The 25,100-nt window shown below is 43.3% G+C and overlaps 1 protein-coding gene across 1 annotated transcript in view; it reads left to right on the plus strand.

The window, feature by feature from the left end:
- Positions 1–24,721, plus strand: part of igf1ra (insulin-like growth factor 1a receptor) — a 63,204-nt gene extending 38,483 nt beyond the window's left edge. The window contains 20 exon segments of the mRNA XM_026365115.1: positions 8,198–8,498; positions 9,582–9,718; positions 10,260–10,404; positions 11,051–11,259; positions 11,376–11,502; positions 12,043–12,278; positions 12,370–12,537; positions 12,633–12,840; positions 15,295–15,581; positions 15,679–15,821; positions 16,020–16,185; positions 16,298–16,371; positions 16,373–16,398; positions 16,590–16,660; positions 16,750–16,979; positions 17,756–17,860; positions 18,139–18,298; positions 18,535–18,664; positions 20,207–20,341; positions 23,175–24,721. Of these exon segments, the coding sequence (XP_026220900.1) occupies positions 8,198–8,498; positions 9,582–9,718; positions 10,260–10,404; positions 11,051–11,259; positions 11,376–11,502; positions 12,043–12,278; positions 12,370–12,537; positions 12,633–12,840; positions 15,295–15,581; positions 15,679–15,821; positions 16,020–16,185; positions 16,298–16,371; positions 16,373–16,398; positions 16,590–16,660; positions 16,750–16,979; positions 17,756–17,860; positions 18,139–18,298; positions 18,535–18,664; positions 20,207–20,341; positions 23,175–23,700 (3,584 nt within the window). The 3' untranslated portion in view covers positions 23,701–24,721.
- The last annotated feature ends 379 nt before the right edge of the window (positions 24,722–25,100 follow it).

The raw sequence follows: 25,100 nt of genomic DNA on the forward strand, positions 1-25,100 counted from the left end.
ATCAGTGTCCCGTTGTAACATATGTTAACTCTTGGCACGACTGTCCCCGCTGAAGCCGCAGCTTGTGCTTTTTAAAGAATGAGTGCAGCTTCACAAAAAGAATACTGTGTGTTCCCTCAAGTAGCTCACTATGTAAATGAAATTAAGCGGAGGAAAAAGGAAACCCTAAAGCCGCATGTCATGTTTGAAATGACTAATAGGACGGTGCAGGATGTCAGTGTCCACTGAGGTAACAGACACTGAAGCATATAGAGGGAGAAATCTAAGAGTGCCAGCGAGCAGCCACTGCCATTTCAAAGACCAGAGACAGCATTCAGACATACGGACAGAGAAGACAATGTAAACTATGTCTATGCATGGTCCTCATATGGATACATACACATGCAAACAAACATTAAGTCTAACACACAAGTACAAAACATGCAGACGGAGGCAGAATTTCCGGATTTACAGTGCAGTGGTCATCAGCATAGTAATGGACTATTAGCCTTCTCAGTGTTTGCAGAGTACTCCATTGTAACCTGGTTGGAATGCTTGCAATCCACACAAACTTATCCCCATCAGCTGTTTAGCTCAAGGCAAACGCTGCTATGCTTAATCAGGATTAGGGCCTCCTTGAAGTCAGTGGGAAATGAAGATGTGTCATTTTGAATCCAGACGTTGTGCCAGCAGGGAGACTGTATGCTGGACATTGTGCCAGCACGAAATCTGGGCATAGTGCGCCACAAAAGCTGCAGATGGTCATCTACAGAAATAGGCCTTGGCATCAGAGCCACTACTATTCTGATGCACGATGATGGGCTGAACCAAGTTTGGGTATGGAATAAAACTGTTACACAAAGCCCTGAATATGGTTGCTTGAGGCACATATGCAGTAGTTCACGAGTCACCTTTTTAAAAAGTAAGGTGTTTATTGGAGTGCTCTGAAGTTGGTTGAATGTGTTGAGAATCAACATTGGACCATATGGCTGGAGTTTCTCTCAGGGGACAGGTAGGTACACAGCCAGGTGTTAGACTGTGCCTGCAAACATCCAGCACCTGAACCAAGTGAAGGACCAAGTTGTTCATTTTATGTATAGACGTCCGTGCTACACTACACGTACACACTATTATGTTTCCTGCCAGTGTTGTGTTGTTAGGTTGGTATTTGATGGATGCTATGTACAGTATGTACAGGTAACCGAGCATTGAGCCTTAAGTGATTGTCTTTATGGGCGTCTCCTCTACATTCACCAGGGGGATTAGAGTGTGAAGTGTAGGAAGCTGTAGAGACGCGAGTGCTTGACACGCTCTCACTTACCCCAACGAGTCACACAGCTAGAAAAAACAGCCAGTTCAGGAGTTCCAGGAAACACACTGTATTTAATGAAGCAGATCTGGGAAGCCAGGTATTTTTAGAAGCCCTGTTTAGTGAGAGGAAACACCTGAGAATCATTAAGAAACTTCTGTCACTTATAATACTTGCAACAGACACGCTGATTTCCTTGACTCTCCTTGTCATACTTAACCATAGGGGTGAAAACAATAAGAACATTAAACTGGAAGTGTTTTGAATTGCTTCCGTGGAGGATGTTTTTCTTCTTCACATGACCAACGCGGCACCATAAACGCATCAGGTGATGCACTTAGATGCACTTGCTTGTCATTCACTGCACAGAGTCACAGAGTGCATTTCAGTAATAATACATGATTTAGATGTGTCTTTCAGTTTAGCTGGCCTTTTTTTTTTTTTAAATAAGCCCTACAAGTCATGACAGCCACTATGAGTGAGTCTTCAGAGTAAGTTGGAGAGTTGCCTGATTTAATGAGGAAGACTGTCACAGAGGCCTCTCTTTATGCTACAAATATTACTCCAGGGGTGGTTCTGTCGAGGGATGTACTGGGACTCTGGGACTTCTGGACTGCTAGAAGTGAGGCCCATGAGGACAGAGAAGTTCAGTTTGGGTCCATGCGTAGTTATTAGGTTTGACCTCACTCATTCCTACGTACCCATATTTGGATTCTTGGAAGCAGCTCTTTATTAAAGGGGTTGAGCATGTTTATTTGTAGTGTGTTCGGAGTGGCAGTGCCCATTTTCTTTATACACCAACTGGCCACTTCACAAGGTCCTCACTAATGCAATACAGTAGCTCTGCCATGAGGTCACATGGTTATAATTTCTCCATTTTTGGTCAGAAAGGTGATGTTCCTACTAATATTTTTGTGATGGATGTGTTGTATATCGGCGTTTCTGTTTTGACTCTCTGATTTATGTAAATAGGGAGGCAAAAACATTGGAATCACCCAGTATGACCTCAATAATAAATATATATTAGAATGATCAGCTTTCTGACGGTTTCAAAACAAAATGTTCCCATGTTGTGTGCTGCATACCTGTGTCCTGTTAGTGAGTGCGAACAACAACGCAATAACAACAGCAGCAGCAGCAGCTGCAAATCGGGCCGAGGCCTGAAGGTAGAAGGAAGGGGTGTGTGTTGTTGTGACTGAACGTGAGTGAGGGGAAATGCCACGCATGCCTGAACACACAGGCCAGCACATAGTTGTGCGAAAAACACATTGCTGCTCTTTAGTGGGCACGGGAGTGGAAGAGACCCAAAAAAACTGGGACAGGGAGTAATGGGTTCATACACACCTTTGTGTGTGGTACTGAGCAGAGGTTTAGCCAAACTCTCCTGAGTCAGTTGTCTATATGTAAAAATCACCATGGCATGGCAACCACCCCCCCACCTAAGCAGCAGAATGTCTGATTTTGCCCGGCATCCTCTGTGTGAAAAGGTAAAAAACACCGCTTTGGATTTCACCAGTGCGTCTTGGTAGAGTCTGACGCTGTAGCTGTACAGTGCTGGAGCCTTTGGCTGTGACTGGAGGAATCATCCTGTCTCTGGCTGGCCCTCTAGGCTGATGTGGTTTAAACAAGTGTCTGGAATGATCCACTGGGGGCTCCCAGGGAGGATCAGGTTGCCGGCTGAGGATGTGGCCTGATGGTGCAAAGGGAGTTGGGGGGTTCGGCCTGCGATCTGGCCTGCAGAAGCCCCTGATGGGCCTGCTGTCTGCTACTGTACTTCTGTTGAGCTACCTGACTGTCTGGTACTGCTTTTAGTTCTGGTAACCTGAGCTCACTGGCTCTGACTCACAATCGGAGGCTTCGCATTCCCACAATGCAGTGGATTACTGTAATGTGCAGAAGAGTGAATACGTTGTTAAATGGAGGTGATGTTGAGATAAATTTTATCATGTCCTAATGGAGCTACGGCCCCATTTATATTGTGGAGCAAAGACAGGCAGTGTGGTTGACGCTCGCAGATACTGTAGTAACCTATTTCAGAATCATGCAGTCAGAACAAAGCACAGTATGTGTTCATGTTCATAATCAATAATCACTAATAATCACTATACACTGCCACGTTTATATGTTTGCATTGATTAGTTTGAATTAGGTCCTAGCTCCTGAATAATCCAGTCATGTTTTGTTGTTTAGCTGATGTTCCAGTTAAGGGGTCAGCACTATTTACAGGAATAATGCTGCTAAGGCTTGTTGCTGAGTAAGCTAAGCGTCTGTTCAGGTTTTTCCTTAACTTATGGTTTCTCAGAATCTGGGGAAAAGCCATGCTTAATCACTATGGTTACGACTCCCTCCTCCCAACGCCTGCTCAACAGAGGACTTGTTTACCATCTCTGCTCCAGACTCAATAACATGTCAGTCATCAGGATCAGAACCTCCCCTGCTCGCCTGCTATTGGCCCAGCAGATGGCTCCCAGTCTGACCCCCACCCTCCTCTTCCCTGACACCCTCCTCCCTTCCATCCCTCCCCTGCTTGGCCCCACTGTGAATAATGAATGATTTCCCAACTGTCTGTCACGCTTTCTACTTATCATGATTGACACAGGGAAAAACGTATTGCGCTTTGATATATTATGAAGAATACAATATTTTATTTTCCTTCATTTTCAGTTCTACTATTGCTTTTACCTATGTCTTTGTAATTTTACCAAATTTCTCATATTTTCACACCATATTTCTTCAGAGGTGCAGTGGTCTGCTGGCAGTAAACGTGTCACCAACCTCCAAATGTAAACAGTGTAGTAGTCTACTTACACCGCGTGCTCTCTGGCAAATGGGACATGACTTGTATTCAGATGAGAAGCATTGCTGCACTGCAATCCCCTTTTTGCGAAGCACTGGGCTATTTGTTTAATAAAGTGTTTGTATTTGTTTGAGAATCCAAACATAACTAACCATCAATCCCATCCATCATCCCACCACACTCACTCACACACAGTCCTCATGGTCCAGAACTCTTGCATTGTAAAGCATAGCCATACAAGTTCATACACACACACACACACACACACACACACACAGTCCCCTCTCCAAGTAGACAGTGTTGAAATCTAGCTTGTTATCTTGTTATCACACAGAAGCTGCTTATTTTTTGTTGATGCAGACTGCGAGGAAAGGGACGTCACGGTTGAAGCGTTACAGATCACATGGCTCTGAACCCCCCTTGCATTCTCTGTTTTGCACGTTCATCCTGACAGAGGAAGAAATTTGATGCTTGCTGCCTCTTTTGCTCTGCTACATGCACATTTTCCTTCGGTCCTAAAACCAATACATCCATCCTTTTGTAATTTTAGCCACATATTTCTTTTTTTTTTTTTCTTATCTCACATCTCTCCTCCTTGATCACGTCCTTTGCTCAGTTTTCCTGAATAAGTCCTGAAGTTGTTATTGTGTTGCAGCGGAACAAGGGATTAACATTCTCCCCCTTGAATCCTCTGTGGCCTGGAACATTCTGCAGATTCTTCACATAGTCCAGTGACTGGAGGATACCTTTAGAATAAAAGCCAAACAGTGCACAGCACTTGTCTGTCTCTCACCCTATTAGTGATGCCTCCTCCTTTGCATGCTGCTGGATTTATTGGTGGTTGTAGTGATGCACCAGCTGCTCAGAAAGGGACTGCTCGGTACTGACTGTTGTCTTGTTTACTATTGATGAAATGGACCCGGCTATTTCTCATGTCGCAGCGCTCTGGTGAACAGCAGGGGCGGGCTAGTGGTTGGCTGTGGTGTCTGACCTGACTGTGTTTGCTCAGGGAAAGCGCAGGATGGGGGCTTGTGTAACTACTGTATGAGAGGAACAACATCATAAACCTCGCTATTCGCGCTCATAGTAGTTTGGCTTATTTGACTCACATTATCGTCAAAGTCGTCCCTTCCATTTAGTCTCTCTAACAGTTGCTTAATGTAATACAGCATGTGCTTTAATAGGGTCAAATCCCAACTTGGTGATGCTTCAGATTTACTCTGGGGACTACAAGGATGATGACGCCTTATCATAAGTGGGGCTCCTTGTTAGGTAGTGCCTTTCCTTTGAAGTAGTGGAAACCCACAATGCCCTGCATAGCTATGTGTAGAGAGCAGCAGTATGGAAATAGGGCTGCATTAGGACTATCTATAAATAGAGTATTGTATCCTTGATACCACGAGTTGTTTGGGCACACAGAGAAACCGGGCTGACATATATGGATTTAAGGCAGCGACTCAACCTCCCTTGATTTTTCTCTGGCTGAGAGTACGCATGTTTAGAATCTGTCTTCATTGAGGAATCTGTTAAAATGATGCCGATGGAGAGACCTCCAATGAGGCTCATTAGAGTTTGCCTTGGCTGCCCCCTTTTGGTAGAATTCCAAGAAAATGAAGCCTGGCTGATGTTCAGCAAATGTGCAAAAGTGATCTGAGCACACTAATGTCAGCATCATATTTCCAATCAAATCACAGCTGTTAAATGAAAACTGTGTCTGTTGGCCTTTGATACTCTGGTTTTCCATTTGTTTTGGACCAGATTCAGTATAGTGACATGCAGTATTCATGAAGTACAGCAGAGCCAGACAGCTCCTGGTGCGGCAGAACATGTACAAAGCGCAAAGCTATACATAGCACAGGAGAGGCCATACGACTAAACATCTACTTGTGCTGCCAAGAAAATAAACCTATTGACAGTAACTGCAGTGTAATCTCAAGGCCTGGTTGATCAGGGAGCAATTATTGGAAAGCAAGAGGTGTTTTGTTTTTTCTTTCGTCATAGAATCCTGGATGATTTTTCCAAAGGGATCATATAACTTTACCTCTGCACTACCGGATTTGACTGAATGTGAGAAACAGTGGTAAGTAGTTGAGAAATTGTCAGGAGTGGGAATGATCCCTCTCCTTCCCTGAGGGAGCGCGTGTTTGCTCTGCAGCATTGCCGTTGTGCTCCGTCACATTCTTAACCTACACAGATGTTTTGTAAAGCAACATGAAATATTCATCGAGGGATTAGCTGAGAAGCCGATGATGCTCCAACACCAGTGTTTCATTTAAAGGCAGATAAACATACAGAGGTCCTCCACTTCTTAATATTCACATATCAACATGCGTGTTCTCACATATCTTACACACACACACACACACACACACACACACACACACACACACACACACACAGAAGATGAGTAAAATGATGACACTGATAACGGGGAAGTGGTATGTGTAGTGTCACAGTCTTGTAAATTATAATAAGACGCATGAAAGAGAGTGGTGAAACGTGTGTTTTACTTCGTGTGTGTGTGAGTGTATGTGTGTGTGCACATTTCCTTCCAGCTCTGGCTTTGCACCAGGAGGCGGTTGCTAAGGAACCAGGAGTGCTGTGCCTCTTATTTCAGTTCAGTTCAGTGTAGTTCAGTTCAGCTTTATTGCTCCTGTGGGGAAATTTGTCTTGCAGCAGTAACAAAGAGCATAACAATAAATAGTAAATGCTTAAGGTCCCAATATACAAAATAACACAGGGATCTAGGGGGCAGGGCTTTGCTGTGCAAAAAGGTAGGTTCTTTTTTTTAACAAATAAGAATTGATTTTGTAGCTGTTACACATTTTCCCCCAACGAATCCTGACCTTGACTCTGTGCTTCCCAGAACAGCTCTATCTAGACGCAAACAGGGAACAATCATCAGCAGAAAGCATCTTTCACCAGGCCTTTCACATTCATTCATACAGGTCCATACACACTCCAGGTGCCTTTTCTATGGGACTGACTCATCTGAATCTAGGACAACCCTCCCTGCAGTGTCTCAAGATTAGTTAGCACTGGGAATCATCTGCTTTCTTCTCTTTACATCGGCTTTTCCTGAAGTGCTTTGCTATAAATAGGCTACAGTAAAACTGCTTTTGAACGTTCTCCTCTGATTTGCCTTGTTCACGTCTGCGACTGATTATTTGTTGATTATTGTAAGGCAGATAAAAAAAAACTACAAATCTAAATTTCTAATGTCTTATTTTGTATCTGTGCTTTCTGGTATCTTTTGTCTTTTCCGTGTCAAAGTTTAGATTTGGACTGGCTTATTCTCTAGAGAGGCAGGCTGATGCATTAATGCTCATTTTGCAAGCTCAGTGAGATAAATCTGACAAACAGTTTTGGATGCAAAATCCTTCAAATGTACTGTCTGTCTGTCCAAGCAGCTGGGAAATGCGATGTGTTATTGATAACATATTGTTTTGGGTTTGGGGTTTCCAGTGTTGCTCAGTAAACAGTGAGGCACTTCTATTATTCATGTTGCTCAAGCTTAATTTGAAACACCCCACACAATCATTTTTTTCAGTCGCTATTCCTCCCAGCCTGGAAGGAAGTACAGTAGTTATTTATTAGAAGTTAAAATGATTGTGGGAGTGAGAGTTTTGTTTGAGCACCATATTAAGAAGAGAAGAAAGCCATGTTGTTCGAATCATGGGTAACATTTAATTGCAGATATGTCCTGATATTTAAGGCTTTTTTTTTTCCTTATGGCCCTTTAAAGAAAAACAAACAAAAAAAAAAAATGGAGAAAAGCATAAATATGGTACCAGGAATTTGTTTTCTGTCAAATAATAAATTACGCTAGTGGTGTGATGACACAGTGGGATTGAAGTGGCTCTATACTCATCTTTAACCTATTTGTTTCTTTTATCAAGCAGATAACATGTAACATCTTCATAATCCTTGCCATCATTGAAGCTATTTGTCATTTATACAGACACTTAAATCACAATCTGTGCTATATCAACCTACATTTTCTATGTGTCTGACCTTTATCATCCCTGACTTTGTTGTAATAGTGTCCAGCAGTACAGACTGTTTACAACCTCCCAAAGCTGACCTCTCCCCCGTCTTTCTCTCTTCTTCAGTATGTCCAGAACACTGCAAGCTTGCTTGCACAGACAAGGGGGAGTGTTGCCACAGTCAGTGCCTGGGAAGCTGCACCGAACCCAACAATGACATGGCCTGCGCTGCCTGCCTCCACTACTTGCATGAGGACCGCTGCGTGCCAGACTGTCCCCCAGGCACTTACAAGTTTGAGGGCTGGCGGTGCATCACCATGGAGGTGTGCTCTCAGGTGCACCTGCTCAGCGACACTCACTTCGTCATCCACTGGGGAGAATGTATGCCCGACTGCCCCTCCGGCTTCAAACGCAACGAGACTAATCGGTAAAGACACAGCCTTCACTTCTAGTTTAAGTCCTGGCGATTTGGAAATGCCACGTCAGGTGGCACGCCGAATGTATAAAACATCACTAAGAGTTCCTTAAATAAATCATGGTACATTTAGTGTAATGTTCTCACAGCTTAATGCTTTTCATTTTAATTGTACAAGATCGAAACCTGGTGTTTTTCAAGAGAGTCAGCGGTTTTAGAATGATTTAACATCTAGTTAATTTTCCTGTCGATGGACGAAGTTTCTCTTCAGTAGTCACGGACACTAAAGCAGCTTGTGTTCACTTGTGCATAATGAATTCATTTGCCTGAAGTATCCTCGAGCTGAACTTCACCTGACCTGGCCCTCACAAGATCCTTTCCTTAAAGTAGTTCTCAGAGGTGGAAGTGGTTCAGGTTAAGAGCACGTTGGACTGTTTGGGATTCAAGTTTAGACTTCCCAAAATGCTCAACACACTGCCTTATTTTTAACCTCGGTTTTACACATTAAAGCTCAAAAGGTTTTAAGAAGAGACTCATCTGAAGAGTCTTGACCATCAAACACTTACTGGAATACTTCCTCCCCTTAACATTTACTTTGTTTGACATAAACCTAGAATTTGTTTGCAGCTTCGCTCGCTGTTTTGTTCTGTCAGTTCTCAAACTTTCCATGCAGAGTCTCTGCTGCTGTATATTTTTTGGCCATACAACTGCTGTTTTGTCTCTGAGGTCAATACAGTGAGTCACTCTCTCACAAAACAGAGTTGAGAGGGTACATAAATGATTAAAGCTGGGGTTCGCATCCCGGCTGTGGCCTACCTCCAGTAGGGGTCCTTAGGTAAGACCTCCTTACGCTTACCCTGCCTAGTACCTCAGTTGTAAGTCTGCTAAATGACTAAATGTAAATGTAGAAATGAAAATGTAAGAGATGACCTTGTATCATGCAGTGAATTTGCCTGGATTCTTTGGAATGCTTGGGAGCTAGGGAGCGGACAAATAATTTTAGGGTGGAGTAGAAAAATTAGCATAAGATTTTGCTCATTCTTCTTCATGTCTGACTTTTAATCCGTGTCTCGTTCTTCCCTCTGCTGTATACAGCATGTTATGCAGTCCCTGTAATGGCCTGTGCGATAAGGTCTGCACATCTCCTGTCATCGACTCCGTGGATGCTGCGCAGTCCCTGAAGGACTGCACTTTGATCGAAGGCAATCTGGACATCAACATCCGCCGTGGAAGTGAGTGCAGCTATGCACTTTTAACATCACATATACTGTATATTTTGCAGTGTAGTTTCAAGTGTACACTTATGCAGACTATAGGAAGTTAAAAGGATTATATCACGTCAGCTACAATTACACATATCAGTATTTCTTTAACTAATGCACATTAAAATATACAACAGAATATTTGTCTTGGCTACTCTACAAATCATTTACTGACTCTAATACTGTATATAGGATACTTTACTGACTGCAGTGCATGTGCAGTATTTTAATAACTGCACAAAAGCCTGGTGGTCTAAGTTGTTAGGGTCTTCAGTGAGGGTCATGAAATCAACATTACTCCTGCGCTCTGCAGTTTACTATAATTACACTATAATATAATGCTGGTAATTTTCTCAGTTAATAGAGTGGTTCACAAGCTAATCTCCACAGACAGTATATAAAATGTACAGTTTAATGCTCTTTGGAAGACTTGCATCAGCAGTTTCTTCTTATTTTTTTCGTTCACGTGCCCTTTTGTTTTTGTTTGTGTGTATTTATCTCCTGTCTCCAGATAACATTGCGTCTGAGCTGGAGAACTTCATGGGATTGATCCAGACAGTGACGGGCTATGTGAAGATTCGACACTCCGACGCACTTGGCTCGCTGTCCTTCCTCAAGAGCCTGCGTTACATCCAAGGGAAGGAACTCATCGACAAGTATGGCCTGTCTGCACTTTTCACTTGTGTGTGTCTGAGTGACTTCACGCTGAATGTTTGATATTAGATTGTGGATGTGCACATTAACTTAAACGGATTTATTTAAAAATAACCATGTAAGTCTCGTGTTCTGCAGACAGCTCATAGAAGTGGGGGTGGCTGCAAATCTGAATGTTAAGTCTCAGTTCACTGGGCCCCATGTTTACTGTGATATCAGCAGCAGTCTTAGATATAAGGGAAACTTTTTATGGTATTGGCCAGAGGGGTCATGGGAAAGCCTGTCGCCCTTCTTGTTGTCGTTTCTCCCAGGGTAAAGTTTCACTCAGAGGAATGCTGTTGAGGATGGCAGACATTCCCTTCGCTCTGGAGGTGTTCAGCTGCACTACTTGGACTGCTTGAGTTCAGAGTGTTAGCTCAACACTCTTTCTGTTTCATGTCCTGCTCTGTACGAACCCCGGCTCGTTGCCCGACAGCCACACAAACCTGAGCTCATGTGATGTTCACCACTGTTAGTGCTTAACACTGCCACCAGGTGGCAAAAAAGCTCCTTGTAACATTCATTACAACTCTAGTCTGAGAAAAACATGCTTCTTGTTGATCTGTGCGATGGGTTTGTAACCTTCTCTTGATCTTCTCTTGTTATCAGCACGTATTCATTCTCCGCCATCAACAACCAGCACCTGCAGCACCTGTGGGACTGGAGTCAGCACAACCTGAGTATTCAGGCTGGTCGTCTGTTCTTCAGTCTGAACCCCAAACTGTGCATGTCTGAGATCCACACCATGTGGGAAAAGACAGGCATAGCCGTGAAGCCAGTGGAAGGTGATTTCCGCAACAACGGTGAAAGAGCAAGCTGTGAGTACATTCATGTGAACTTTTCATTATCTATCATCTATTTTACGAAACATTAAAAGAGCGATGAAATGCCATTTTGATTGTGCGTCTCATTAAGAGTCCTGCTCTGTCAACAGGTGAAAGCCATATCTTGAAATTTAAGTCTAACATCACATCAAGCCACACGATCAGGCTGACATGGGAGCGCTATCAGCCGCCAGACTACGGAGACCTTATCAGCTTCATAGTCTACTACAAAGAGTCGTAAGTCATTAGAATACAATACAATTGATTCTGCATTGAGGCAGAGTGGATGTGGATGAGTCATAAAATTTAATTGAAATTCAGAATTGAATTTTTTAAACACATGTAAATTCACTTAGAGCGATGTCATGTAAAAAAACATGATTGCATTTGTCTGCATATTTTACACTAGTAACTGTATGCGCTTCACATTATTCCTAACCTTTTTCCAAAGACCATATACGAGCTGTTGAACTGATCTGTTGCTTTTGGCACTCTGATTTCAGATGACCTGTAGAGCAGTTTCTAGCTAATAAATCAAAAACTGTATGCTATGCTTTGGAAAACAGCACTGATGTAAAATACACAGCATTTATAAAAACCCATGGGTGAGATATGTTAAGATTAATCATATTTTCAAACAAAGCCAAGAACAGTAAGTTTCAGTTTTATACCTGTAATGAGTTGACGAGTACCTGATTTGGCTGTGTGACTGCCCGCCTTGTCATTTTAAATATAACATAACGCATAAATAAAGCGTTTGTGTTCTGTCTTCACCAGCCATTTCCAGAACATCACAGAGTTTGATGGCCGGGATGGGTGTGGCTCAAACAGCTGGCACATGTTGGATGTGGATCTTCCTCAGGATAAAAACAGTGACCCAAAAGTCAGTCTGCAACACCTCAAGCCCTGGACCCAGTATGCTATTTTTGTGAAGGCCATTACCCTGCAAGTGGAGGACAAACACGTTACTGGGGCAAAGAGCGACATAATCTACGTTCGCACTCGCCCATCGGGTAAGTCTGACTATGGCACTAATACTGCAACCCTCTCAGTAACTTGAACATCATCTTAATATACCATAACATGACTTTTGTCCTATTTCAGCACCCTCTATGCCAAAAGATGCCCGAGCATATGCCAACTCCTCAACCAAACTGGTGGTAAGGTGGTCACCTCCAGCCTTTCCCAATGGCAATCTGACCTACTACCTGGTCCGCTGGCAGCAGCAGCCTGAGGACAAGGAGCTATACCAGCACAACTATTGCTCTAAAGGTCTCCGTACCCATCCTACAAATCAATTAGCAAATTGCTAAATAACTGCTAGAATACTGCCCGTCACTAAACTCTCTCAGTTTCTCTCAAAACAGATCTGAAGATCCCAATCCGGATCCCAGCAACAGGGCTTGCAGACACGGAAGAGTGCACAAAGCCGACCAAGTCAGACCTGGCAGGGGCAGAGAAGGGCCAATGCTGCGCTTGCCAGAAGACACCTGAGGAGAAGGACCGGGAGAAGGACGACCGCTACTTTTTTAAAGTCTTCGAGAACTTCCTTCACAATGCCATCTTTCTGCCGAGGTACAGTGAGCCACTGATGGACATGTAAGATCACCCTCACAGTGATCTGGTTAAACTGCTTTGTGACTCCTTTCATTCTGCGGAAATGTCCATCAAAGAGCTCAACTCGTTTGCCTCGACGGGTCAAAATGAGAAATGAGGTGGCAGCCGGGGGGGTAATAGCTCTTGTGTATGAAGTTGACAGGATCCAAGCATGGGGTGTAGATGGACCGGACGGGGCTGAGCTGGCCCCGCTGGGTCCGGCCCTTTTGTCGGGCGGCGCAGATGAGAAGACATGCTGAGTAGGATCCAAAGCCTTCGGCGCTCTTGTGGCTTTCTGTTGCTGTGGCAACAGTGGCACGGTGGGATGATAGGTCCTAGCAGGCACCAATTTAGGCAACACAAACAAACCCAGGAGAGAGATGTGATTAAGGAGTCTGAAGGGCCTAGTTTGGTTGCATACTCGTAGCTGCTCAGGCTTTTGTTCCCCACAGTAGGGACTGACATCTGTGTTGTGTTATCATTTAACTTGCTCGTGGCTATGGATGTTTCACTGACTGCAGCTCGGTTTTTTTCCACAGTCCTTTTTCTCGTAAAGAGTCCCACACAATCTTTGGATTTCTGAATTGGTGCTGTAACACTCTGCATGTCATCAATCACAGTAAAATACGGGAGACCTTTGATACACTTGTTGCTCCTGACAAAGGAGGCTCAGTAGGTGTGGTAGAAATTCATATCCTCCAAAGTTCATTTATTCAAACAGCATTACGGTGTCAATGTGTCTTATTTCGCAATGCTCTTATTGAATTGGATCCGTATGTCTTTGAAGGAAGAATAATAAAACATAGCTTTCTGTTGTAATTGACCCCCCCCCCCCCCAATCTTGCTGGCTGTGTGTGATTGGCAGATCACAGAAACAGAAAGAAGAGGAAATGTTTTCCATTCTGTCGCCCTCCACTCAGCACTCCACTTTTCCTCCTTCAAATCCACACTCTCTTTGTCCGCGACTTGTTTCTTTTTTTTGTGTGTGTGTGTGTGTGTGTGTGTGTGGAGCGAGACAGCTGCCAGGAAATGTACAGTGAACCCATCTGGAATTTAAATGAATAAAGGAAGAGGCCCATCAGCACTAGAGGACAAACAGAACAGAGGAAGGCACACTGGTTTACTGGAGGAGGTTGGCTTTACAAAGCCACCTCGTGGAGTGATGAGTATCAGCTGACTTGAACTGTTTATCCACCGTAGTCCACTGCTGTTGAAACTTATGATGAATATATGGAAGATGAATTGAGGATTTACCTCCACGTACGTCTTTAGTGTGACCCTGTGGCACTGTATGTTTGCCCTATTAATCACCGACTCGGTGTGAAGTCTCTGGATTCTATCGTGTAAAGGTGGATCTTTTTTTAGAGGGTGACATCAGGACACTAACTGTAAATATTCATTAGTTATAAGGTCAAGCTTCAGTCAACCGAGGAGGCTTCTCACTGTGTCACGAGTTTCCTGCGTAACCTAACTCTCTTATTCCACATAGCGGAATTAGACCCTCGAGTTTCTTTTCATCTGGCCTCGTCTTCACTTGTAGGTAGTAGTAACAGATTTGAGCTCAGGACTCAGGACTGTACTGTTACAGCTGGAATGTTAACATCTCAGTGCGACTGGTTCTCACAGACCTGACCTGTCTGAGCCTCCTGTAGGTGTATGTCTACTCATACACAATGTGCTTGACTTTAGCTTCAGTTAAATCTCTTAGTTAGTTCAGCGTTTTATTATTTCTGGTATTGTCTAAACAAATAGTTGATCAAAAGAAACATAATAAACAGCAATTCTGACAATAATCACAAAAATGAATAATGAAGATTCTCACTAATCAAGCTGTCAGAGCAGCGTCGTCTTTGTTCACCTGACTCAGCAAACTATGCTGCAGGTTTCATATGTAACTGTTGAAGGTGACTGTAGGCTACATCACCATGCTACAGCTGTCATCACCATCTTGCCTTCAATAGTGTCCATGTCCAGCTGCAGGCGGCTCCAGAACTTATCATCAGCGCCATGAGACACATGTCTATTCACCATGACACCCTGTGTTTGGCCACAGTAAACTGGTCGTTATGATTGACTGAATATTTGCTTTTCATACCCATTTTATCATTGATATGGATGTGTAGGGCAGCAGATGTAATTTTTATTTCTTACTGTGGAAAGATTCCTCAGTGTCTGCCTTTCTCTTTCTCAGTCCGTCCACCTCGCTATGATCTGTCTGACCTCATCCCTCTATACAGCTCCGCAGGGAGTAGTATGCAGCATCTGGACACATGGCGCGCCTACACATACTCACTTCACACGGCCCAGCTAAACTCAAAAAGAATTTCAGGACATGCTCTATATGTTTTTTGTCTTTTATTGTCATTGCAGTGCTTGCTGTACTTAAGTCAACCTTTTAATGCTGTTGCATCCTTTTGTCACTCTGTATTTCAGACCTCCAGATCGCCGACGTAGAGATGTCTTTGGTGTGGCTAATGATACACTGTTTAATGAAGGTGTTGGCACAGGGAACACCACCCTTGGCCCGGGGGATAACAGTACAGATGGCATTCCTCCCATCAAAGAGTACCCATTCTCAGAAGACAAGAGCACAGCTGAATATTTAGAGATCCTCAACCTTCGACCCTTCACAGTTTACCGCATTGACATCCATGCCTGCAATGAGGAGGTGGGGCGCTGCAGCGCTGGAACATTTGTCTTCTCCAGAACCAAACCTGCAGGTGACCTGGATGCAATCAATAGTGGACTTTAATAGTGGACTTTCATAATCCTTATTGGCATTGTTGTTATAATGTTGTGCATGTGTGTGTTTCTCAGCCAAAGCAGATGACATCCCTGGTAAAGTGACCTATGAGTGGTGCGACAAGGTCGAGCGTTGTGTGGTGCTGCACTGGCCTGAACCCATAATGCCCAATGGGCTCATCCTGATGTATGAGATCAAATTCAATCTGGGGACTGAGGTGAGCCAGGCTGGGTAGCGTCTAAATAATTACTGTTAAACATCTTCTCTTTTTTACTACCCCAGTGCCATCAGACTGTTCAATTATGAAGTCTAGTTAAGATACTAAGCGGAAACCCAGTTCTACCCTCCTTATCTGACCTTGAGACTTTCTCTGTCTTTTAAACAGTAACCACAATGGGTTTGTTTTTCTTTTTAGCCTGAGAAACACGAGTGTGTGTCACGACAGCACTATCGCGAGTACAAAGGAGCTCGCCTGACCAACCTGGCTTCAGGAAACCACTCTGCCCGTGTGCGCGCCACTTCTCTCGCAGGGAACGGCTCCTGGACGGACAATGTGTCCTTCTACATACCTCCGCACAAACGTAACTGAGCATTTTACACATTCAATTCTGCATATTCTCCTTTGTTATAGTAAATAAGGAATCATGTGTTTATTTGGTGCTTATCACTTTCTTTTTCTGCTGTGTCTGACAGATGATACACTTACGTTCTACTTGGTCATCATTATTCCCATCTTAGTCACACTTTTCATTGCCAGCCTCAGCACCTGTTCTCTTCTTTGTGAACAAAAAGAGGTACGTACCTCTATGAACATGCTTCCCACATTGCCAGAAAAAAAGTTGCTTGATTATGTTGTTTTGTGCTTTGTTTAAGAAACTTAATAACTAGTGCAATGTTAATTAGACTTCCTATAGAGAGTTACATATCACCCCCACAGACAGAGCTGCCTTCTGCCGGTTAACTGAGTTGTGTTTCTTGTCAATAGGAACAGTGACAGGCTGGGGAATGGAGTCCTGTATGCGTCTGTGAACCCAGAGTACTTCAGTGCTGCTGACAGTAAGAATATCAAATACCTTCTCAATTCTTTACATTTATAGTTTGGTGTACGTATTGGCGTTGACCTGCTATCTGTTGTTTCGTGCCAGTGTACGTCCCAGATGAGTGGGAGGTGGCCAGGGAGAAAATCACTATGCACAAGGAGTTGGGCCAGGGCTCCTTCGGCATGGTGTATGAAGGCATCGCCAAGGGAGTGGTCAAGGATGAACCTGAGACACGAGTGGCTATAAAGACCGTAAATGAGTCGGCCAGCATGAGGGAGCGCATTGAGTTTTTGAATGAGGCCTCCGTCATGAAGGAGTTCAACTGTCACCATGTGGTAAGAAGAACAAATCCTAAAAAAAACCTGACAGAGCAAGTCTGAAATAAATCCAGATAAAGTATCACGATATGGCTAAAAATGAAATCCATTTTAAAAAGCTTATTGAATGCATTAGATTGAGTTCTCATTATTGTTATTTCCTACTTAATCTGAATTAAGTAGAGAAAAAGAGGTGAGAACATCACATGCGCTGAGTTCGCTGTGGTTGTCTTTACACAGCCCGAGGCTGGGTTCAGCCTCCCGGAGATTCTGTACGTTTTCTCATCAGTGTGATACGTATCAGCCTCGTTAACTACGTTAAGATTTTCCCTTTGGAAAGCTGTTGTTGCAACCATTTTGTCAAGTCTGGCCGCTAAAAAGCCAATAACTCTTATTAAATTGGATTAAATAACTTAAAATAAACTTTTTTTTTTTTTTTACAATCTTCAAAGCGAAGAGATTACAATTGGTTTCTAATTTAAATATAGATACTACCTTCTAATTTACAGCATTCAATACAGTGTAAACAATATACAAATTTAGTAGTAGTAGTAAGTATAAGTATAAGTAAGTATAACGTTATTTTCTATTTTTATATTTAATACATTACATGTTTCATCATCATTCATGTCAGTCAAGCTGTGACTTTGAATTGTGATTTTTTTGTTCCACACACCCAAAAAAGGAAAAAAATGTATAATCTTTTAGTTTGTAAATATAAAGATCAATATGGATTTAACATGCAGCTTTTGAGTCATCTCACCCGACCTTTTTCTGTATTGTGATTCATGCAGGTGCGGCTGCTGGGTGTGGTCTCGCAGGGACAACCAACCTTGGTGATTATGGAGCTGATGACCCGTGGCGATCTCAAGAGCTACCTACGCTCCCTGCGCAAAGAAGTAATCAGCCTTTCCCCACACACAGAAACACTGATATGCGATGCAGTCTCTTTATGCACATGTGATGGTGTGAATTGTCAGACACAAACATGCCGATGAGCCAACACATACACACACCTTGTTCCTCTTTGTTCAGTCTTTCTTCCACACCCATGTGCACCTTTCCACACACGACATCCACCCCTTTGCTTTGTAGTGCCGAACTGAGGAAGACAGAGAAACGTGACACAACGGTGTGTTTTCCTGCTCTCACCTCATCTCCTCTCGCTCTGCCACAGAATGCCACCAGCCAGGTCCTACCCCCGCTCAAAAAGATGATCCAGATGGCAGGGGAAATTGCTGATGGCATGGCATACCTAAATGCCAACAAATTTGTCCACAGAGATCTGGCTGCCAGGAACTGCATGGTAGCAGAGGACTTCACTGTGAAGATTGGAGGTAAGTCAAGTTAATGCGATGCCCTCAGCCTTCACTGGTTGCTCAATGCTAAAACCCTCTCTGCTGGCCTGCAAAATACTTGTTTGGATTTCAGTGTGTGCCTGAGTCTTAATGTAGATGGACAGAGGGAGGGAAGAGGTGAGGAGAATGGATGAGCTCTTAGGAGCCACCTCTCCCACACAGAATGAATGATATTCAGTGGCTTCCCCAACCACTACTGTCATATTTTTCTTCAGATTTTGGCATGACCAGAGACATTTATGAGACGGATTACTACAGAAAAGGAGGGAAGGGCTTGCTGCCTGTCCGATGGATGTCTCCAGAGTCGCTGAAAGATGGCGTGTTCACTACAATGTCTGATGTTTGGTATGAGAACACATCGCACTCCCACACATGCGCGCAAGCCTTACATTACACACGCATAAACCTGCCCGAGTGCCAGGGGCTCGCAAGGTATTTCAAAAATGTCTGCATAGTGTGTTTTTGTAAATGCAGATGGGCTAAAACGGTTCATGCTGTGGAGTCAAATCGTGAAAGAAAAAACAAAACAAACAAACCACAGATCCCTTCACCCATAAACGTCATATGATTCTTCCCTTAATAGTTTGAACATGCATTTCCTGTAATGACAGTACTTCCAAAACCAGAAAAATAGTTTGGTTTCCGGCTGACTCTCTGGAAATTCCTCCCTCTGTGACACAATAGTATAGAACAAATGTGAAATCTTGTGTTTCCTTTTGTCCTATGGTAAGGAATGAGGCTGTTCAAGAGAAATACAAACGTTTACTACCTCTCTTACTAGTTTTTGTTTCCCAACTCAAAGTGTCCCACGGGTCAGCCCCTAAGAGTGGGCCTAAACTGCTCCAGATGTTCCCTAATGAGAGGTTACAGTGCCAACACAAACCCACCTCCTCATACGCTCGCTATATCTTCCTCCTTGATGTCAATGTGTGCAGACAGAATTTAGTGTAAGATGAACCCTTTCTGGGCTTCTTAGGGATCCACGAGTAGGTGACTTTTGTTGATCAAGAAAAAATCTGTCTGAATGTGGGTTCGTCTGTCAGCACAGGAATGTTTCAGCCAGTTGTTATAAGGCTGTTGAGTGTATGTTCAGAAGCCGCGCCAGTGGTAAAAAATATAACTAAGAAGGACGCTGTCAAAGCAAGGTAGCTTGATGTCAAACCTTAATGAGAGCTGCTCTAAACACTTTATACTGAGGCTAGCTCTGCAGTAATAAAATGTGATTTCATTATTCTTAAGCACTTCTATTTTTAAGCTGCACTGATTTTAGGCCACTTAGGCAAAACAGACCGTAGACACAACACTGACAGAAATATCACGTCTCAGGTTCAGATCTGTAGAGTACTGCAGAGTAAAGTCTCTGTGGACACCACAAATGGGATTCCTCACTATACACAATTATTTGACTCAATGTTAATATAAAATAGTGATTAGTGCCACTTTAAAGGACCATCAACATTTGTTGTTTCTCATCTTATTAACTTCAGTTTTACGACAATAATGTATGTATATGAATATACAATAATAAAGCGGAAATTATATGAATAGATTTTATATGACATTACAGTGATTATCTAATACAAGTAAACAAGCAGATTTGTAGGGAAGCAAGAAGGAAACGAGTGGTGGTCCGAAAGGTAAAGCAAATGGTCAAAGACACAACAGCATGCTTTAGAAGATGGCTAGCTTGAATGTACATGTAATAAGTGGGAAAGCACACAGTCACTGTATTAACAATTAAATGTCATTGAGTAGTTTTGTGTTGGTGTGATTCTACACAACTGTCAATAAGACGTTACATTCAGTGACACGAGCACTGAACTACCATCAGATAATTAGTAAAAATGTAAAACAACTTCATGAACTTCATCTCATCTTTTGTCACAGGTCATTTGGGGTTGTGCTGTGGGAGATCGCCACTTTAGCAGAACAGCCTTACCAAGGCATGTCCAATGAACAAGTGCTGCGCTTCGTCATGGAGGGGGGACTCTTGGACAAACCCGACAACTGTCCTGATATGCTGTAAGTGTCTCTGTGTGTTTAATAACTAGTTCACCTAGGTCTTCCAGGTCTGTGTTAGAACAGCCTTGAAGAATGTATCAGTTCATCCTCTGCTGCCAGCATCTTGCACGACTTCGGCCCCATTAATGTTTTGCCCAGGGTTTATTTTAAGCTGTGGTTTGAAGTGTATAGGATATCATGTGGTGCATATGCTATGGTGGAGCCAAGATGAGGCCTGACATTAACGTCACAGGTTAAATGTGGTCCGTTGACGACATGGCTTCAGTGGTCAGCTGGCAGTGAGAAGCCTCCTCACCCGTGAGCCTCGGCCCATAGAAGGGATGCCACAACTCATGTGTGAAAGATGCCCCTCATTCCTGCCACCATGAACGGGCACAAGGAGGGAGATGGTGTCTGTCTATCAGTGAAGGGGATGCCAGACAGAAATAATTCATTAAATGCATTTATAATTCATTAATGAATCACCCTGCCTGTTAGAGAAAACACAGCACAGCCTGCTTGTCAGCATGCAGCACTGCATATATGCATTTCTCCTCTCCCTCTCTGACCTCAATAAGAAGGCATTCTGCTGTCTCCCCTCCCACTCTCCACGGCTGACCTCACCTTAGAAAGAGAGTGCGAGTAGAAAAAAAAAAAAAAGGCCGACTGTTATGCAGACACAAATCTCCAGTTTCTATGGCAGCCTGACTGTTTTGTCCTGATTACAGGAGTGTGTGGATTGTGTTACAGAGGTGGTGGGGTAGCCTCCTGGTCTCTGAGCTACACTAAGGCTGCTGCCACTGGTCACCTCTGCTGTAGTGACCTCATGGAGATTTCCAGAAGACTGCTAAAGTAAAGTGAAGCCAAAAAAAAAAAAAAAAATCACAGAAAGCCTTAATAGAAAGATACAAGAAGATGAAGTGGGCAGGAAAACAGAAAGAGGGATGATCTTTGAATGCATCCTCTTTGTGTTGTGTTTCCCATGGTCAGGTAGCTGTGGGTCACTGATTGTACTTCCCATGTTTCTGTCTAGAGTTTCCTTTAGAAGTGGATTCTTTCACACAGGGATTGGCAAAAATGAATAAAATAAGGCTGTGATCACATTTAAAATGATTTATTGGGGAGCGTGCAGTATAATTTCCAGTGCTACCATACATCACATTTTCACCACACTGGGGGTGTTTGTTCAAGTTAAACATTCACCGTAGATGTCTGGAGATTCCTCCGCTCTCGCACTTGGCCTCTTTGGCTGGTGAAATTCTGGCCGTGTCAAGACTAGATTTTTGGTTTTATTGAAGTCTTAAAAAGCATCACTTCAACACTGTGAGTTCCAGATATTTGCTGGTAACAAGTGGTCAACAAATAAAAACTGAGAAAACTATTATCGAGTGCAGAAGCAAGGCGGCGGTCTGTGGCGTCATATTGATGGCCCAAAAGGTTGCTTAGTCAGTCACCATTTCACACGTGACATCAGAATTAAATGTACCAAATCATTAAAAAAAAAGAAACGGCACAGTTAGGTCACAGTTAGGTGTGAGTCAGGTCATTCTTATACAGTCCATTTCCACCTCAAGTAGCACTGAGCTGTCATATTTTGGTAATGTCACTGATGACAGGTCAAATAGAAGCCACTGTAGTTTGATGGCAATAGCATGTGTCTGTGTGCCATGATTGGCAGGATGCTGACAAGCAGTCACAATTTACTGCAGTGTTTGTTTTCTAAATTTGCATCAACAAGGCTCATGCACAGCAACAGATGGTGGGGGAAGTGTTTTTAGCCAGTGGCACTACACAGACAGGTTACTTTAGAGCGTCGGCCCAACTCCAACAATTAGTCGTGTTCATGGGAGATCTATGCTTTAAGATATTTGCTGTGGTGCTAAAAAACAAGTCAGAGCCCCCCCCCCCCCCCTGCTGTTTCAGAGCATGACGTGAGGCGCGTGCTCTACCCATAATTCCTCTGTGCGGAGAGTAGCTGGCACCCAGCTGCAGAGGTTGTTGCAGACTGCAAAGAGACCTCTGGGAGAGAAGGAAAACAAGAGAGAAGCAACAGCAAGAGTGGAGGAGAGATGACCGAGGTGTTTATGTCAACGGGCCTTAGAGAGTATTCTTAGCTTGTTTGTGTATAATTGAAGTTGTGGTGTGTGGTGTAGCACCACACAAAACTGTAATAATTCTCCCTTTTATGATGTTGTTTTGACATTCCCAAAGCTCGGCTGCTGGCCTGGCAGAGCAGCTTCATGTATGATTTACTGTGCTGCTGAGTACATAACGCATCACTGATCTTACTGTACTGTATGTGTAGTCACACAGCGTTAACCGAGTCACAAGCAACTACACCTTCTGTAGTTGGCAGCAATTTTAGAATTCGTCTACATGTTTTCGTCCACTACTACAGTGAACTGTAGTTAACATAGGATTTTACAAGACATGATATAGTTAACACGTTCGTCATTAAGTGCAAGAATGTCTGAAGGTAAAGGGCAGGTATCTGTAGGGGATTTCACACAGTTTTAGAAATGCTAGAGGTTCATTCATACATTTCATTTACAAAGACAAACACAGGATTATTGAATAATGTTGTGTAATAGTCTACAGAGTTGTGGTTTATTATTTGAATTTACTCTAATACATTAAATTAGGGAACTGGAAAAATAGTAGAGCCACTTTTGTACATTAGTCTCTCCTGCCACCTAGTGGTGAGGAACATGAAGTATTCTCACTCGAAGGTCCAAAAGTCACGAATGTCTCGGAACCCGGGACGAAATGTGAACCTATGCTTTATTAACAAAACACCAAAATGAAACTCTGCCGTACTTGACCCCCCCTTTTACCGTTTGCACATCACTTGCAGGTTTGAGCTGATGAGGATGTGCTGGCAGTTTAATCCCAAGATGCGCCCGACGTTCTTGGAGATCATCAGCAGCATCAAAGATGACCTGGAGCCTCCCTTCAGGGAAATGAGCTTCTTCTACAGTGAGGACAACAAGCCGCCGGACACCGAGGAGCTGGATATGGAGGTAGAAAACATGGAGAACATTCCACTGGACCCCGCGTCTACCAGACAGCCCGCTGCTGCCGCCGCACTGTCGTCAGCTTGTGTAGGAGGGACGCCTCCTTCTTCTACCCAGCAGTTGTCCCCTATGCAGGGGCCAGGTACTCCATTACTGGGATCTGTGTCTCCCTCCTCCCCAGGCCCTGTTGCCTCAGCTTTGGCATCTCCAAGCCAAACCTTGGACAAGCACTCAGGACATATTTCGGCCAACGGGCCTGTGGTGGTGCTGCGGCCGAACTTTGACGAGATGCAACCCTATGCACACATGAATGGGGGTAGAAAGAATGAACGAGCTTTACCCCTACCCCAGTCGTCGGCCTGCTGATATCAGACCAGCCCCTTCTCCTCCTCTTCCTCCTCTTAACACAGGGTAACACAAACCTCTTATCAATCTCTTTAGGAGGGATAAGAAATGACTTGCTTCTACTGTGTGCCAGTAGATGGTCTCTCCACTCCTCAAGCGGTCAAACGTGAACTCTAAAAACTGAAAAACAGCACAGAAACCTGCTAAAGCATTTTGGAGTTTGGTGGCTCAGACTCAACACTGGGGAACTCTTTCCTGTGCAGCCTGTATTCCACTACAGGCCTTTATCCCGGCTTACAGATTTAATGAACAAACTAAAGAAAACCTGTTTTTAGCATATCTGCCAGCAAACCCAATAGAAGAGCACTTTTTTTCCTGATGATTTAAGAGAGGATGTTGTGGATATTTGATTGTGTATTTATACAAACACGATTCTCTAAAATGACTATCCTTATACCATGACTTTCCATCAAAATGACTTTGTTTCCACGAGCAGACTGGCTCGTGTTTTAAGAGGATGCTTCGGTTAGAAAGTCTGGACTAAGATCATTGTTTCATTTTTCTGTTAATATTTCTGTGGGTGTAGATCCCGTCAGGAGCGGTCAAAAATGGAAGAGGAGGGCCTATTGTGTATCTGCCAAACTAGTGCCAAATCCAACTTTTATTTTCTCAAATTTTATACAGGGATCTTTCTTGATTGAGGCTGTGATTCAGAGTCGAGACTCAGTCTGTCTGGGAGATAACAGCAAAACCGTTTGATGGCGTTCAGATTGCTCCTGGAGCAGTGGGGGGGGGGGTTACAGGGCAGTGTTAATGTTGAGATGAGTCACATACACACCTGCAGTTTGAAGTTTTCTCAAAATATGCAGTGTGTGCACTTAGGCTGGAATAAATCTGAGAAGCCTCGTGATACTTGGAACAGAAACAACACTAAAGAGAACTACACACTACATTTCATATCACTATAAATTCTTAGATCATTTTATGTAACCACTAGCCTTATGATACAATTTGATTATAGCAGCAATATTCTTAGAGAAATACAAACTGACAGAAAATAAGTGCAAATAATTTGGTAATCATTTCATCACCAAACAGTAAACTGAGAAAGTGTACGATAAGTTACAATTCATTGTTATTGAAAATAGAAATATTCATATAATAAATCAAAGCAGCCTGCTTTTGCTGGTTTTCTGTAGCACCACATAAATCAGTTCAAATCCCAGCATGAATGACTCCACCCCTCCCCCTTCTTCGTATTCAGTTTGTTCTGTATCTAAGAGAAATACACATGACTGAGTCAGTCAACTCGGAATCGGAGCCTCACTCTCTTTGTTTTATTTCAAGAAAGCATCAAATGTCCCACACTGCAAATCACTGAACTTAAAAGGGATATGACTCTGCCTCCGCTTTCATTTGTT

This window comes from Anabas testudineus, chromosome 6 (genome assembly GCF_900324465.2).
Source record: "Anabas testudineus chromosome 6, fAnaTes1.2, whole genome shotgun sequence".
Classification (NCBI taxonomy): domain Eukaryota; kingdom Metazoa; phylum Chordata; class Actinopteri; order Anabantiformes; family Anabantidae; genus Anabas; species Anabas testudineus.